The sequence below is a fragment of the Danio rerio genome, chromosome 7 (assembly GCF_049306965.1).
Source record: "Danio rerio strain Tuebingen ecotype United States chromosome 7, GRCz12tu, whole genome shotgun sequence".
Lineage (NCBI taxonomy): Eukaryota > Metazoa > Chordata > Actinopteri > Cypriniformes > Danionidae > Danio > Danio rerio.
The window spans coordinates 44,325,283-44,342,500 of NC_133182.1; the positions used below are offsets into that span (position 1 = coordinate 44,325,283).

The 17,218-nt window shown below is 36.0% G+C and overlaps 1 protein-coding gene across 5 annotated transcripts in view; it reads right to left on the reverse strand.

The window, feature by feature from the left end:
* Positions 1-1,683: 1,683 nt before the first annotated feature.
* cdh11 (cadherin 11, type 2, OB-cadherin (osteoblast)) overlaps positions 1,684-17,218 on the reverse strand; it is a 97,870-nt gene continuing 82,335 nt past the window's right edge. For 4 of the 5 annotated variants that reach the window (XM_073906166.1, XM_073906164.1, XM_005166446.6 and 1 more), the window contains 3 exons: positions 16,496-16,613; positions 6,677-6,928; positions 1,684-3,506 (listed from right to left, as the gene is read on the reverse strand). In XM_073906166.1, the coding sequence (XP_073762267.1) occupies positions 3,010-3,506; positions 6,677-6,928; positions 16,496-16,613 (867 nt within the window). In that variant the 3' untranslated portion in view covers positions 1,684-3,009. 5 annotated transcript variants of the gene reach the window in all.

A 17,218-nucleotide genomic window follows, 5' to 3' on the forward strand; every position in this document is an offset into this window, starting at 1 on the left:
CCAGCCTCCGGGGCCTAGGCTGCAGCTCTGCACAAGAAGTTTGGCCAAAAATTGGTTGGAGCCTGGTTTCTCTTGAGGTTTTTTATTCCTCACATTTGTCAATTGGTAAAGTTTTGTTCCTCGCAACTGTTGACACTAGCTTGATTTTTTTGGGACTAATGGAGCTGCACTTACATAATTTGCTCTTACATATTTGCACTTTCAGCAATGAAATTTAAACTACACTCAACTGAACTAAACTGAACTTCAACTCTGATAACTGGACTGACCAACGCAATCTCACAGCAATTTGTAACTTTTTAGTGATTTAGTGGCTAACTCGTCTAAATTTGTACGATCTAATTCGTACAATTTGCTCATCACCCAATGACGGTTTAGGTTGAAGGTGGGGTTGAGTGCCACGACTCCTTTTTAAAATCATACATTTTCGTACGACTGAACTAGTACGAATTCATCCAAATTAGCCACTAAACAGACAAAGCGTAAAATACATTCGTTTCCGCGTGAGATCAGGCTGGACTGACACATCTTCAATTTACTATAATCTTTTATGTTAAGCTGCTTTTGACACGATTTTTCAACATTGTAAAATCGGCATTAAAAAATCAAAAGATTTTATAAAAGCGCTATAGAAATAAACAAATTGAATTGAACAGTCTTGAACACCTTGATTAGTTGGATCTGCGCACTCAAGGAATCGAGTTTGAGACCTTTGGTTTAGAGTAAGAACACTGTTAAAATGCAGCATTTATCTTTAACTACATCTATCTTCCTGAATTCTTCAACACAATTCCAAATTTCCAAAAAGACGCCACATTTCATAAAATCCACACATATCATTTTACAATAACAGTAAATCACATTCTGAAACAATCAGTCATGTCAGTGGATATCTGGCCATTTGCACTGACATACAGTAGAGCACTGGTTTGAAATCACTAATCAGCAACCAAGCGGAGATGCCTCCCACTGCTACTGCACCTCTGATGACTTGCATACAGTCTAGTTCTCTGACAGAACACGTCTAGCGACATGACAAGAAAAACTCATGCAGGGCTGCTGTGCGTCCAAAGTGTCAATCTTCCCCGCTCACAGACTGAATATAGCCATATATCCTTCAACCAGCGGAATAAACCAAAACCAGTATTTTTGAAGGGCACGTGTTTTAGCTGCTTGTTAAGAAGACAACCGACAGGATCCCACAGGATAGCTAAGGGCTGCGCATCCACAGGGCATGGTTTGTCATCAGATGCTGTTTCCCGTACTTCACTTCATGCACAGATAGTGGAGAATAGCCTGCAGTAGTGCTCTTCTGTTTACTTCCAAGCTCCTTGAGGGAAATTGGTGTCCAATCTCATTCAGGTGGGCTGAAGTTGGGTTTTATGTAACGCTATTTTTCTTTTCATTCTTTTTTTAACAAAGTGCACATTGACCTTTTGGTGCGCAGCTACCCTGGGAGAGGAAAGAATGCAAGCCTTTCCGGCGGAGACAATAGAGAGACCTACCACTGGAAAGAGCTGAATCCGCCGGTGAAAAGCTCTGCACGTCTCTGCGAGTGTGAAAGCAGTTCATGCGAAGCATAGCTCGAAGCCAATGCATTCGCATTCAACCTTCGCATTTCTCCGTAACATGTACCACAGCGATTATGCGCCCCGAAAGACACAAATGCATCACCGCCATCAATCATTTTTATAAAAAGAGCATTTATTTCAAAGTTTTTTGCTTCTTAGATTGAAGCACATAATAAAGCAACAGTACAATGTTCATAAAATATAAGTGTGATGCTGTAATATTTTCCTTACATGTTGAAATACTGATATTCGTATGTATACTAAAATAAGAACTTTTAAAATTGTACAAATAGTTACCATAAAATCGACATAGAAATTAGCCATTTCTCACTGCGACAGGACAGACTGCTATTTCTCTCCAAGGAGAATAACATAAGCCATTAAAGAGAATGAGAAATGAAGAGAACTGAAGGAAAACATAATAATAATAATCCTAATGATATCATCATAATGAAAAAAAAAAAAAAAAAAAAAAGAGAGCGAGAGGGAGATTTACATAAACTGATCGGTGTAAGATTGATCCTCAAGAGACATATTTTGCACATTGTACTGTACATACGTTATAAGGACTTTAGCTTGCTTTAGGATATAGCTTTCAAGTTACAAAAAAAATGCACTGCGTTGCAAGAGTGTCCATTAGTTAAGGCGTTTTTTGAGCTCACAGGTCTGTCTTTGTGATTGTTCAAGATGGAATTGGGCAGAAGGTTTGTGATTTTTTTTTTTTTGTTTTTTTTTTCTAGATGACAGAAACACTAGAAGAGTCTATTTTTGCTCGATCCATCGGCTTCCGGATATATATTTATATATATATATAAAAAACAAACAGAAAACGTAAAAAAAAATAAAACGAAATCAAGAGGACCTGTTTGGACGATATCTCCAAAGACAATATGGAGGCGCTACAGAAGTTACACAAGTCTCAATTTGCTGACGATCGCTCCAGATTACTTAATAAGGCAACTGTTTTTGTTTTTTTATTATTATTTCTTCATGAGCTCGTTCACAGTATCAACAACTCCATGTCTCTCTGTGATACACATCCACAACCTCAAATCTGCAGGAACCTACAAACATCAAAAGTGAAACGTAATGTTCTTCAGTTCTTAAACAACAACATGGTCACGTATTTCTTCATTTCATACACACCACAGAGACACGTCCACCAGAGATGTGCCTATTTGTCCCTTTCATCTTTCTTTTTATTTATTTCTTTATTTATTTTTTGTAAAATTTTTATTTCTACCCCTCTGGCTCCCCTGTAGCACATTGTGATCGCACCTATTGACTCTCCCAGCCATCTAGTATACCACGCGTATACTTACAAACAACCTAAAGTTTACTATAAAGTGATAAATTCATGGAATACTTATAGTAAACTTCACAAAACACACAGTTAGTGGGAGGGAGATGAAAAAAAAAGGACTTATTTGAGCGAACGTTAAGAGTTGTCATCGACGGAGTCTTTGGTGCCGTAAAGATCGGCTAGTTTCTTGAAGCGTGGCCCCCAACTTTGGAGGTAATCATAGTCCAGGTCTGAATCTGTGGTCACTGACTCCAAGGAACTGAGAGATCCGGCGATGGAGCCTCTACCTTCGTAACCGTAGATCTGAATGGAGTCATAAGGGGGCGCTGTGGGGTCATTGTCCGCATCGGAAATGCGTGTTTTGATGAAATCATCTACATCCACACTATTGCCGATGGGCCTCAGGCCGGGCCGCATTCCGTACTGCAGCTCGGGCTTCATGTCCTTACGAGGCAGAAAGCCATTGGCACCGTCTGGATTCTGTAAGGTGGCGATGTCAAACGCCTCAGTGTCCTCCTCTCCGCCTCCTTCGTCATCATACGTGATGATGTTCTCCCGAATGTCTTCCTCCTCAAATACAATCAAAGGCTCCTTCTTCTGCCGCCGCAGGGCCACGAACAGCACCACGATCGCTGTAGACATGCAAACAAATGTCAAGCCAAGGGTAATAGCATCTCTGAGTCTCACTAAAATTGCTATCATGATTCTGTATAACAGTAAAGACGTCAGAAAGTGTTTTCTTAAATGTTCTTGCAGGAAACATTTGACTAGGAAGATAAAACGTTTATGTTAAATGCAATGCTTTAATGTTACTGCTTGAGACAGCTAATACATTTTGCGATATGATGAAGGGTAACATTACAGCTCTTCAATATAACTTGACTTGCTATAAAGTTAAATCTTGCACATATAACATTTTGTAAAATGTGGATTTGAGTGCTACTTAAAAGTCACTGTCTCTATCATGATATCAAGCTGATGGTAGATAGATAGATAGATAGACAGACAGACAGACAGACAGACAGACAGACAGACAGACAGACAGACAGACAGACAGACAGACAGACAGACAGACAGACAGACAGACAGACAGACAGACAGACAGACAGACAGACAGACAGACAGATAGATAGATAGATAGATAGATAGATAGATAGATAGATAGATAGATAGATAGATAGATAGATAGATAGATAGATAGATAGATACAATAATGGTTCAAAATAAAGTAGACCAAAATTACATGTTAGGGAAAAATATTAAATAGCAATTTTAAAAATACCAAAAATCAAGAGAAACAAAAAATATATAATTTTTTGGAGTTTGTAGATTTTTTTTGCAATATTTTGCATGAATTTATTTAATTATCTTTCCATTTCTAAAGATGTTCTGTGACTAAAATATTATTTTAATAAATATATCTGTTTAATAAATCTGTTTTGATCAAATGCACCGTAATATTTTACCTATTATTACTGAAAAATGGATGCAAATATTCATTTTCAAAATGGGGTGTACTCAGTTATGCTGAGCACTCTAAATAGATTGATAGATCAGGATTATTCCATCAAATATTAATGTTTGTGTAGTCTAAATGTGTAAAAAAAAAAGTCATTGGTAGTTTACTGAATAAAAGAAAAAGTATGTTTAACTTAAACACCAAACTTCAACATTTTAAAATCCATAGAAAATCACATTATTTTAATTGGTCTTTCCCCCATAGCTATATGTTCACCTTAATTTCATATATACAGTGCTCATGATATAACAGTACAACCCTCACAAATCTCTCATTTAAATTAAAGTACACCTATGAGTAGAATCAACTTTTGTAAGCTGTTTGAACAGAACTGTGTGCAAGAATAGTGTGTTCAGAGTCATATTGGAGTGATAGAAACACAACACGTCTCTTTTTTTTCAAGTTTCCTGAGGTTAAAATAGGACCCAGTTATTTTGAGGCCCACCACAATGTAAAGTAGCAGTGCGGTTTTCCCCGCCCACTGATATGATTGACAGGTGTCATGTCTCCATAATAACTTATATACACATGTCCAAAGCACATTATTTGATATCAGTTTGTGTTCAAACTATCTGTAAATTAACTTTACAGTAAACAGCAACAAAAAAAAAAATTTGTTATTCCATGTACTGTAACTAAGGAAGCATCTAAGCCCCTCAGCAGACCCGAGATGTGTCTAAAATGGATTTGTGATTAAAGATAGTCACAACAGTTTGTTTGCAAAGAAACTGGGAATAAAACAAATTCAACTCTCTGTGATCAGCTGCACCTCAATAATTAATTTTATAAGTTTAAAATGTTTTTTTTTTTTTTTTTTTAAACAGAGCATGTTTGAAATAAAGACAGTAAAATTGGTGTGTAATTCTTAACCGCTATAATCAATACGGCTGCATGGTGTCAGTAAACTCGCATGTGTGTGTGTTTGTGAGAGTGTGTGTGTGTGCTGGAAACAGCTTTTGTGTGTGACTCATCATTTCAGAAAGGCAAGAATAGGCTCTACATTTACATCAAATAAACTTACTTGGTATTTTTGACTAATGACCTCATTTCACATCATCACTGACTGCTGTTTATCTGATATTATGCAGGAAAAGCAGACATGCACGTCAGAGCGGTGGGCGAGGAAAAATATATAATAAAATAAAATTAATACAAATAACAAAATTATATAATAAATAATCTGATGGGCATTTTGAAGTGAAACTTTACAGGCACATTCTGGAGACACCAAAGTCTTATCTTACATCTTGTGAAAGAAGTAAAATAGGTGCCCTTTAATATTTTGTATCAGAAGCTTTATGATATTATACTTGTGCATATACATTATATATAGATTAGTCAGTACTGAAGCCAAATCTGGAGCGAATCTAAAAAAATAACTTATAATAATGGTTCAAAGTTAGTACACCCAAATTTCCAATATTTTACATGAATTTAAATGTTTTACGTTTCTATTTTTAAAATTTTTTGGTGATCACAGTTTTGTTTTGATAAATATATTCGTTTACTAAATCTAATTTGTTCAAATACATCAAATTTATTTCCTATTTTCACTAAGCAATAGGGTGTATTTATTTATGTTGAGCACTGTTCTGTACATGTATTTATACAATCCATTTAATAATTATTTTACTCACCAAATCAATTTATTTGATTTAGTTTTCTTAAAACGCTTATTTCTTTTTTTTTTAATTGTTATTATTTACAGATAAATCAATTATTTATGAATTATATATAGTGTATCTGTCCTATTTTAATTCACTGATTTAAATTACAGTATTATTAGACAAAAAGTAACTTGATTTTACTAAAGTTCAATTCTGCAATGAATAAACATTAAGGATTTAGGTGTAATTTTGCAGTTTTTCAACATGTGACTGCATAAATATACATTATAATAATTCATTTAACACTTTGGAATTACCCTGAATCATTTGTCCTACACAATTTTAAATATTACTTTAGTTAACAGTCCTGTTTACAACGTACTTTGGCTCACAATACTTTCGGGAAATTAAGCCACAAGTCATTTTTAGAAACAAGCAAGACAAATAAATGTTTTAGTAGTAAACTAACATCACCTCTCTGTAAAAGTATCTGCTTAATAAATACTTTAAGCTTCTAAAGTTGTACAAGTGTAAAATAACTTCCCTCTGGTCTGGAGTGAAATGCAAATATTGACATGCTTTGGCTCCCTATAGGATGTTTAAACCAACCGAGCTAGACCCCTATTATTTACACATGGCTGCTTGTATATTCTTATACAAATATAATTAGGCTCACCCAGTAGAATAACAATGCAAGCCAAGATGGCAATCAGAGCTCCGGTGCTAAGCCCAGCCGTCAAGATGAAAGGCTCCACGTTGCAGGAGAGGATGGTGTCTTTACTGTCGCAGCTACACACGCGGATTATGAGGGTATTGGTGCTGCTCATCGGGGGTACGCCGTTGTCATTGATCTCAATGGGAAGGTGGTAGATATCCTGGGTCATTCTGCTGAAGCCCTTCCGGATCACAAAGATGCTAGCAGTGCTGTCTGTGAAAGCAACAGAAGAAAATTCAGTACGTTTATAATATTCCAATATTCATACAGTTCTCTGATTAAAAATCTACCATGTACGCAGAGATTTCTGATGACCCTAATGTTGCTAAAGTCAATCTCAAAGTAAATTGAGTAAATCTGAATTAAGACATGTGGCGTATTCCTACAGATATGGCCTATGAGAACACGCATTTCTTCACGTGCACCGCTGCAATTTGTCACGCGCAGTCACACACTGTAGCAGTAAAGGTCGACTTTTCACAAATAAAAAAAAAAATTATGCTTTACTCAATATCCACCAGGTGACCCACGGAACAACCACCTGTCCATTATCGGGCCAGTGCAAGCATCCTCCATGAAGTTTCAATAGCGAATAATAATATTTACACCACATTATAGACACAGCAGCCAGTATATTTTTTTTACTAAACTGTTTTTTTTTTTACTGTGTTTGTGCATGAAAAGTGCATGTTTAGATGCATGTATTTGTAAGTGAGAGACAGAGCTCTATTGATGCCGTAGGTGGCTGGGTATCATATAATATGAGATATGCCAAGTAAATGAATACATACACTCTTTTTAATGGCACATTCCATAGCCTTCCCCAGCCTTAAGCCTGGTTTATACTTCTGAGTCAAGTGATCGGTGTGACCCACATCGCATGCAACGCGCGTAGCTGTGCATTCATACTTCTGCGCGCTGACACTTTTGTTGCTCTGCAATAACACTTCCGAAACGCTAGTTGGCAGTGAGGTGGTAATGTTCCTCTGTGTTGAGTTTCTTCGCTGTTGTTTTTTTTTTTTTGAATGCTTCTTTGACGTACAAGTGGCTCAGACTCGCTCATTTTGAGGCAGGAACCGTCGGACGTGCAACAACTTTAAACATGAGGTAAACACAAAACAAAACTTTCCATCCGGAGCTCCTTTACTGCACACTTGTAAACATTCGCTTCATCGGCCGTGTAGTTAAATTTTTTGAGAGGTGCCCGACAGCGACACCAACAGCCACGGCGAGGGCTATGCGTCCACACGTAGGCTGCGCCGTAGCATAAAGCAGGTCGCACACCAGAAGCGCCGCTCGGCGCCGCGACACGGCGCGTACATGACAGTTTAAAGTATCACACACCAGACGCGCACATTCGAATGATATTTAACATGAAACTAATCAGATGGCGCTCTGTGGCGCGGCTGAAAAATGAACTGCGTCCTGAGCCGTCGCCGGGCGCCGCTGACAGCCGCCGACTTGCGGCGCCGGTGTGTATATCCTGATAGAAACCTATGTTTAGAATTCTAAATTACATGGCGCTGGGCGGCGCTTCTGGTGTGGGACCTGCTTAAGCGTGCACTTGACGCAGAAGTATAAAACAGCCTTTACACCTGCTCTGTGACAGAGCCCTGATAACATGCAGACATAAGCATGGGCAAGACATACATACATAAATACTGTACTATGACTTCAATTACAAATTAATTTTAGAATCTATTCAATTTGAATTTCGTACCTGTATGTGTCCTTTAGTTCAGGCTTAAATGCCATGAATTAATTTGAAAGTTACTTGTTTCGTTTTATAGATTTAATTTGACGAATCGAGGAACGAATTATTCAATTTCATAAATAATTATTAAAGTATAACTTTAATTAAAAAAAAGGATATGCATTAATAAGACATGGTCGTGGAAGCGGATTTGTAATTTTAATTATGTTCAGAGCTCCATAGTTCAAAATAGGCTAACAGTTAGTTAAACTATAGCATAAGACAACACACACAGCTGCCTAAATAAATAGGCTATAAAACACATAGTTGATCACTTAGGTCTATTAAAATATTATTTAAAAACTATACTAGAAGAAAAAAACCCCGCTCAGCTCCACTCACATGCTCTGGCTGCCACAGTATATCAGTTCAGTATGCTCACTATGTAACAAAACTGCCCCCTGCTGGTCATGTCTTTCTTGTGTTAGACCATTTTTGCTGTGCTGCGCAGTACTGCAGCACGGCGTGTGGTCACATTCATTCACTCATGCATTCTTAGTAGCCACATCTGTATGTTAGCAGCATTATCAAAGTGCAGCCTTTTGCCACATTTTGCGTCAGGATATATTACAGGCATTGGTCAACATTTTGAAATGAATAAAAGAGCTTGGCACTTTCAGCTTTCATAAAATTCCAACATCGTATATGAGAACAAAGAGATGTTGATATATGAAATTCTGGAGGGAACATGAGATGACATAGCACGGGGACATAATGGCATATGACTATATTTTATGGCAATCCATGTTCTAGATCAGAAATGCCCAAAGTAGGGCAAAGTTGGCCCATGGTAACTTTTGATTTGGCTCACCATCCCATCTGAAAAGAAAGGCAGAATGTTGGTGGTTGGGGCGAATGCCTTTGACATTTTGAATGTTGAATTTAACGTAATCTTTTGTTTCTTAGTTTTATTGCTGAGCTACAAAAAAAGCAAGTGAAATTAAATGATTAAATTTTGTAAATGAATCAGACTTTTAAAATGTAAATACTGTCATGTGATTTACTGTAAATCTGACATCTACGAGCATATCAAGGTAAAGGCAGGTGCAGCTTGACTAGTGTTTTCAGCATTGAACTCCATTGTGTTATCAATAGAATTGTTTATGTTTTTACAATAATAAGTTCATTAAAAAATGTTAAAACTGATACTGCATTAGATAATAAACAACATTTTCTTGATTTTGTTTTTAAAAATTATTCAATAAATGAGAAAAATTCCCCTTGGCAAAATTGGCAAATCTGTCCACAGTTCTCAATCAAGTCTGTTTTTTGGCCGTTTATAGGAAAAAGTTTGGGCAACCCTGTTCTAGATTCATTTTTAAGTCAAGCTCTAATGCATATCCAGAATGAGTTATGGAACCGAATCACATGCACACACAACATGTTGTTGAATTCATATAGTAGGGTATAAGGACATCTATGTTGATCCTGTAACAAAAATCCAATCAGCCAATCAGATTCAAGGGATATGTTTACAGCTTATGTTAAGTTTAGGCTTACAGTTGGGGTTATGTGTTTCTACATTATTGTTATCCAACTATTAATCTCCTCTGATTTTAGGAATAAATTACAGTTAGGTGTAGGGGAGGGATTAGATATGGATTATGTTTTAAAAACGGGGATGACGTTCTAGGATCAACACAGATGTTAATCCAGGATCAGATCCTTGGCAAAACTACTACCACCCATACATATACCTGTATACACATACGCACATAAGAAAATAACCTTAGCATTATGAACTACATTGTACCATGCAAAATAGGAAGATGAAAGAAATATCCTAAAATCAACTGATGTAAATGTCAGTATAACCTTGTCTTGTACAGAATAATGTGAATGATTAGATTACTAATGTTCATGTAAACAAACCTACGGACAGACTGTACCGTTCAGCTGATAAGCAGGTAACAAGGATCCAGTAAAATCGCGAGTTGCAAATATGCTGAACAGAATTACAAAACTTTCTCCTCCCTGAGTTTAGGTGTCAGGAGAACTACCCACAGCCACCGGTGAGAGTCAATGAGGTGTGAATCCTCCAATATTAAATTCATGTTTAATATTGTGAACATTTATCAGCTTTTGGAAGTGTAATCAAAGTTAGAGCGGAGGGAGCAGTATTGGTTTTATTTGCAACTGGGAGGGATGGATCAGTGCCAGCGCATTTCCCTGACTCAGTGCAAGGTCACGCTGGAGGCGTAGATGGAGTGAGTTCATTTAGGGGGCCTGGGGTTTAGTCATTTTCACTCCCTCTGGCACCACTTTCTTCAACCTTCAGTGGCTCTGTCAGGGAAGGCCGCTAATGATATGGCTACAACGCTCATATAGCATGACGCCGCGGACAGGCTCGATCAATCTAATGTTATCCATTATAATTCTATATCATATGCTGTCAGTGTGATTACCGCGAGCCGTGTGAAGTATCAATTTGCTGCATTTGAACCTGCGAGAGCTTCTCTGGGTCTTTGTTTACGATGTTTTGATTTTGGGCCACATTTATTGGAAATGCTCTACACCGAGAACTCGCATGAAAGGATCCCTCGTGCCAGGTATGGAGAATAATTGTGTGAGAGGAATTGGCAACAAATACACAATATGTGACTGAAATGTGAGTCTTTTGACCCATTATTACAGCCTTATAACATTTTTGATATATGCAGCCTTGGTTAGCATAAGAGACTCTTTAAGGATCATTAATAACACAAAAGAGATGGCAAAAGTACACACAACCTTTACTCAAGTAAAAGTACAGATACTCATGTTTAAAACCACTCTGGTAAAAGTTGAAGTACTGATTTCACTTTTGTCCTCAAGCAAAAGTAAAAAAAAAGTACGGCTTCAAAAATGTACATAAGTAAAAAGTACCCATTACTACTACATGTTTTAGTTTTACCAGGTAAGTAAATATCCGGTTTTCCTCCATGTATCAACATCCTGATGCAAAATCACGGCATTTTGCGACTGTAAGATCAGGAATAAGATGTGCCATTCATGTTCATACACTCTAAAAATAATCATGTAGGGCTGTATATCTTTATAAATAATGTCTTACATTTTACACTGAATTCTGTCCAAAATATATTGATTTTTTAATTTTATTATTGAATATATTTTATTGAATATATTGAAAATATATTTTCTTTTGATAAAATAAATACTTATCATATTTGACTGCAAACTATTATCTTTATTTATTTATTTATTTATTTATTTATTTATTTATTTATTTATTTATTTATTTATTTATTTATTTATTTATTTATTAATTTATTTATTTATTATTATTATTTTTTGTTTTTGCTTTAGCAGCTCTCATACATAACCTGTTATTTTAGTGCTTTTTTCCAGGGTATTCTGGATAGGCATGGGGCAATAACTGGTTCAAGTTTGACCGTGGTTGTGAAAAGTCAAGGCATAAAACCACAAAAATGTTTTGTTATAACATTTCTAAAGTATATGTACAATTTTTTTAAAGTTTTTTTTATTTTATTTTATTTTTATGTCTTGTAAGGAAATCTGTGTTTTTGAAGCTAATGAATAGAGCAGAAGTCAATAGTTTATTTTAAATTTGTAGCCTGTTTACTGTTTCAAAACACTATAAATGTTTCCTAAAATGTAATATATTGTGTTTATTGGGGGGAAAAGTTGTTGTTTTTTACTAAGACATCTAAAAATAAACTATTTTTACAGCAGTAAACACAATACCATGAAACAGTGATATTTTTATTCACGTTATCATACCATCAGAAACTTGTACTGGCGCATGCCTAACTGTGGATATTTTATTTAATGTACTACCATTAATTCTGTCAAATACATTTATTTTATGGTAATAGAATGCTTATTCTACATACACAGACATGAATACAGCCTACAAAACATTATATTTTATTTACGTGATAAATTCAGGATCTTTTGCAATATGTTTTTATTCATAAATTAGCCAGTATAGCTACTTTTGTTTTTGTAAAACATTTGTTAAAAATAATTGAAGATTAATATACCTATATTGTGTGTAAAATATAGTCAATAAAAACAATCAATAAAAACTGTTAAACAGCATAAATTCTGTTTTAGGAAATATGTACTCATCGAAAAAAGGGAATAAATCTCAATGCACAAAATTATTATGAAGTATTTGATTGTTTTAGTACTAAACGAACAAACACTTTTTTTTTTTTTTTTTTGCAGTATAAGGTTGAAAGACCAGAGAAAACCCTTGCAGGACTAAAGACTGTTTACCTTAAGCATTTCTATGGCATATTTTTGAACTGGAATGTTTCTTGTTTACCAGCGATCTGATCAAACAAAATGTCTTATTACTGTATAAATAGGACAACACCAGTCATGTTTAATTCGCCATCTCCCTCTGTCTTATCTGAGTAGTCATCCTTGCCTTTGTCATAGTAATCTTCATAAACTAGCCTACACAATGTGTGTGATAGCCTTGTTTGAAAAGCCGCGCACTGCAGCATGCAATGACGAAAATAGACTGACTGCATCTAAAAGTGCTCAAATTACGCAATGACAAGAATTAATATATCGTGACACTAAACACATGAAATCAAAACTAACAAGCCTGATTTAAAAAATGTAGGGAGTAAAAAGTACAGAAATTTGTAAAAGTAAAAAGTTGTAAAAAATAGTGGCATAAAGTACTGATACCAGAAAAATCTACTTAAGTACAGTATTTGTACTTCGTTCCCATCTCTGAGTCCCACATATAAATGCAACTGGCATTCTCAAAATCTTGCAACCTCTACAAGGCACACATTCATAACCAGATCTGATGCATTTCCACTTTTTTTATTACAGCAAAGATGATATTCCGTACTCGTAATATGTAGAGTTCATGAACACATATATAATCGGCAGGCCTTCATTATGTCCGTCTGATAAGAGGAGCAGTGTCACAGCCTCTGTGCAGAGAGAGGAGCATAATGGAGCTTCAGATAAATGGGTGGGCAAAACTGCTGAAAACTGTATCCATTTGAAAGCTCCGGATCCTGATAAAGCCAGTCAATCTGAGTAGCCTAATCTGTCTCTGTAATATTGTTGGCTTTTGAAATGGCCTTCTAAAAAGTGTTCATCTCCTCTCTCATTAAAACAGACCAAATGGGAGAGACAGTCATTTTCTCCCTGTCTTTCACTCCATCAACTTCTCTGTTCACACTGATTCGCTCTATTAACCAAGAAAAAAGTGTAAACAGATCTGTGATTGTAAACATTTACACTCTAAATACAATTAAGCCGTGTTCCACTCAGTCAGACAACAATTACATGGAGTTACTGGAATCAGCCATGGATGCCCTTTATTGGATATTTCCAATCTATTGGCGGTCAAAAAGAAATACAGTACAATCAGAAATTAGCCAGTGGAACCAAGTAGTTTAGTCATGACATCAATTTGTAGGTCAACCTAAAAGGCTGTTTCGCTATTGGGTCTCTTGGGGTGTTTAGAATAGAAAAGGTTTCGATTTTTGAGTAAAATGAGGTTTGTGATTTAACATGCATTACATGAAACTAGAGTTGAATTCAAAGTATACTTCAGTGTTTACGTCTATGTCAGAATCCATGTACAGTGTAAGCGACATGAATTGCATTATAAAAACAGTGTGTACAACATTTTTTATTAACCATCTGTACAATGTACCTAGAGCTAGCATAAGTGCTCTGAATTTGTGCACAACTTTTTTCTCCACAAGATGTTAATGCTGAACTGGACCACGTTTCTTAAAACTATCCTTAGCTGACCAAGGTCGCAAAATACGTCATCACAATTATAGTTCAGCGATTTGGCATTTCCCGAATCCGGCGTTCCAAAGCATTTCTGCTTGTGTTCTATTCCTAGTATCCCCTTAAGCCCTATTACTTGTGAACGTTCCAACATCTACGTTAAATGATTATAAATAAAAAAGCTGAAAGTTATTTCTCTCACGTATAATTTGCTTGCGAAGTTCAGTTTTAACAAACTTCAAATCAACAATATTGTACTCCCCTTCATAGTGCACTCCGAAATATTTTGTGCCATTTTGAATCTGTAACATCTCATTATCATTATTATATATATATATAATAATTCTGAACCTGAATGTAATTATGGCAACAAATAAATAAAGTCGTTTTTACATCATTGTTTGACCATATATCTGAATTATATGCTTAATGGGGGGTGTCACGGTGGTACAGTAGGTTGCATGATCGCCTCACAGCAAAAAGGTCATTGGTTTAAAAAAAAAATAAAAAAACTAAAAGTTGTCACTTCTGTGACAGAGCAACTATGGTTTTGGGAAACACTTGTCATTACATTGTTCATTTCCCGAATGATGCATCATACTGTGGTAGTCTAGCCGCAAGTTATGTCATTGTTTGGGAAATGCATCCTAGGATTTTTGTTTCACTGTCAGCAAAGTAAGAGGGATGAAATAAAATAATGACATGTTCAAGTCATGTCCAACAGACTTGTTTTATTTATGTTTCCAAAACTCTGGGATAATTTCAATATCTCAGATGTGCTAGCAATAAACTTTTTTATCATCATAGAGATAAGAATGATTTTTTCTGTGACCGCAATTTTTTAATAGGTTTATCAGCTGCATTGCCTAGCTTGTTGTTAAAATAGTGCATATTTATATTTCTGAACAATTGTTTTAAGCATATTTTATGCTTTATAAGCAGTACAATTAGCAGATATTTGACTAAAATTCCAAAATTGCCTAATTTCTAGCATATTGCGTGTTTAAAAGGTTTAACCTCAAGGGTGTGCTTTAACCATTTTACTTATGGACTTTTTTATTTATTTATTTTTTTCTGAAAACAAAGTACTACAATACAATTAGCTCCTAATCACCACTTCAAAAGTAGTAAGAAATTTCAGATTACACATGAAGGAAGCATTACAAACATGTGAGGCATGTGCTAAAGTGTACATGTGTGAGGAGATTAAAAGTAGTCCAAATTTCTCTCTGTGTGTAACAAAAACAAACACATTCATATCTATCATAACATTTACAGACACTGGACAAAGATGAATCTTTCTAGCATATCTAGTGAACCTTAATAAATGTCTCCCACTCAAACTTTGTCTTAACTCAGAGAGAGAGAAAAAAAAAAGTAGCTCTAAGCCGTTATTTAGCAATGAAAAACAGCAGCCTCCACCACTTGGGGTACTGTATGACTGGATGCAATTTATGTAAACCAAATGGGAACATCTGGAGTGATTTTAATGAAACTATTAGAAACTTCTGAACCCATTGCTTGAAAATGATAGTTCTCTTCCAGGTTTTCTGACTACAAACTGAACAGCTCTATAGGTGGGCAACGGTTAAGTTTGTTAGCATATGGACTACAGTTCATTATCATATCATAGCAGTCATACTGAGAGTTCTGAAACAACACCAAAGCTCGTTGTAAGCAAAGTAAACACACTTGGTTTCTTTGAAGCATACATATTTTAGCTTGTAATTCTACCAAGAGCCATCACATAATGAGTTCATATAAAAGCCGTAAATTTCCCTTAAACTGATCACCTCCCAGTCACGATGGCACTTCTCAGTATGCTCGATCTTAAAGCTTCTTATTTCCCAACTATAGAGTTTCACATATCACAGTAGGTGGGTTCTCAGACCTTCAAACTATTAGACTAAGGAGTGGTGCTGAAGGGTTGTTTTTTGGGTATGCCAAGCAGGATGCCTGAGAAACAGATAGAAACAAGACTGCCTACCAGCTGGGCTTCACCCACGTTTCCAAATCACAGATGGAGAAGCTCGAACGAGAGCGACGCCTTCATAATTAATAAGAGAGGAAGTTGACTTGAGTTTGCCCACCTCATCATGACCTAATTACCAACGCGAGTTTGGCTGGGCGACACTCACTCCTACACACGGGTAAACTCATTTGGTTTGGAAAGAGACTCAAATATTTTGTGTTTTCAATTGGCGTATTTCCTGAGGCAGTTTACTTGGCTTGAAAGAAGCCATCCTTCTGTGGAAATGATCCTATTATGAGGTGCTTTGTGTGTCACGCACCTCTGTTGTCCTTGAGGGAGAAACTGTGGTTGTTGGCGACCTCGGGGGCCAGGCTGAAGTGGAAGTGCTGGCGGTGGGCCATTTCGTCCTTATCCGTGGCGCTAACCGTCTCAATGAGCTGTGGAGCAGAGAGTTCAAATCAGGCCATGTTAAATTGGTTAAAATCACCAGGGCATGCCTTTAAATAAATGTATGCCTCTTTTATCTCTCTTTCATTCTCTCCCTCTGTCTTTTTCTCTTTGTCACTCACTCAAACTTCCAACTGCCTGACAAAGGGAAAGTGAACACTGCATTGATTAAATTTAGACATCAATATAATCTTTCATAATGTTCATTTCAAAACTTTTGATTGAAGTTGTGACCTCTTTATAAGTTAGCTAACTAATTAATAGTTTCCTGAACCTATTTAAAAGCTTTTATTTCAAAGGTAAGTCACATTAGTGACATTACCTTACTAAACCTAAGCATAATATATATATATATATATATATATATATATATATATATATATATATATATATATATATATATATATATATATATATATATATATATATATATATATATATATACACACACACTCATCAGCCACTTTATTTGGTTCACCACACTAGTTCCACCTTTTGCCTTAATCCTTCGTGGCATGGATTCAACAAGGTAGCATGTTGCTGCAGATTTGTCGGCTGCACATCCAAGATGCGAATCTCCCGTTCCTCCACATCC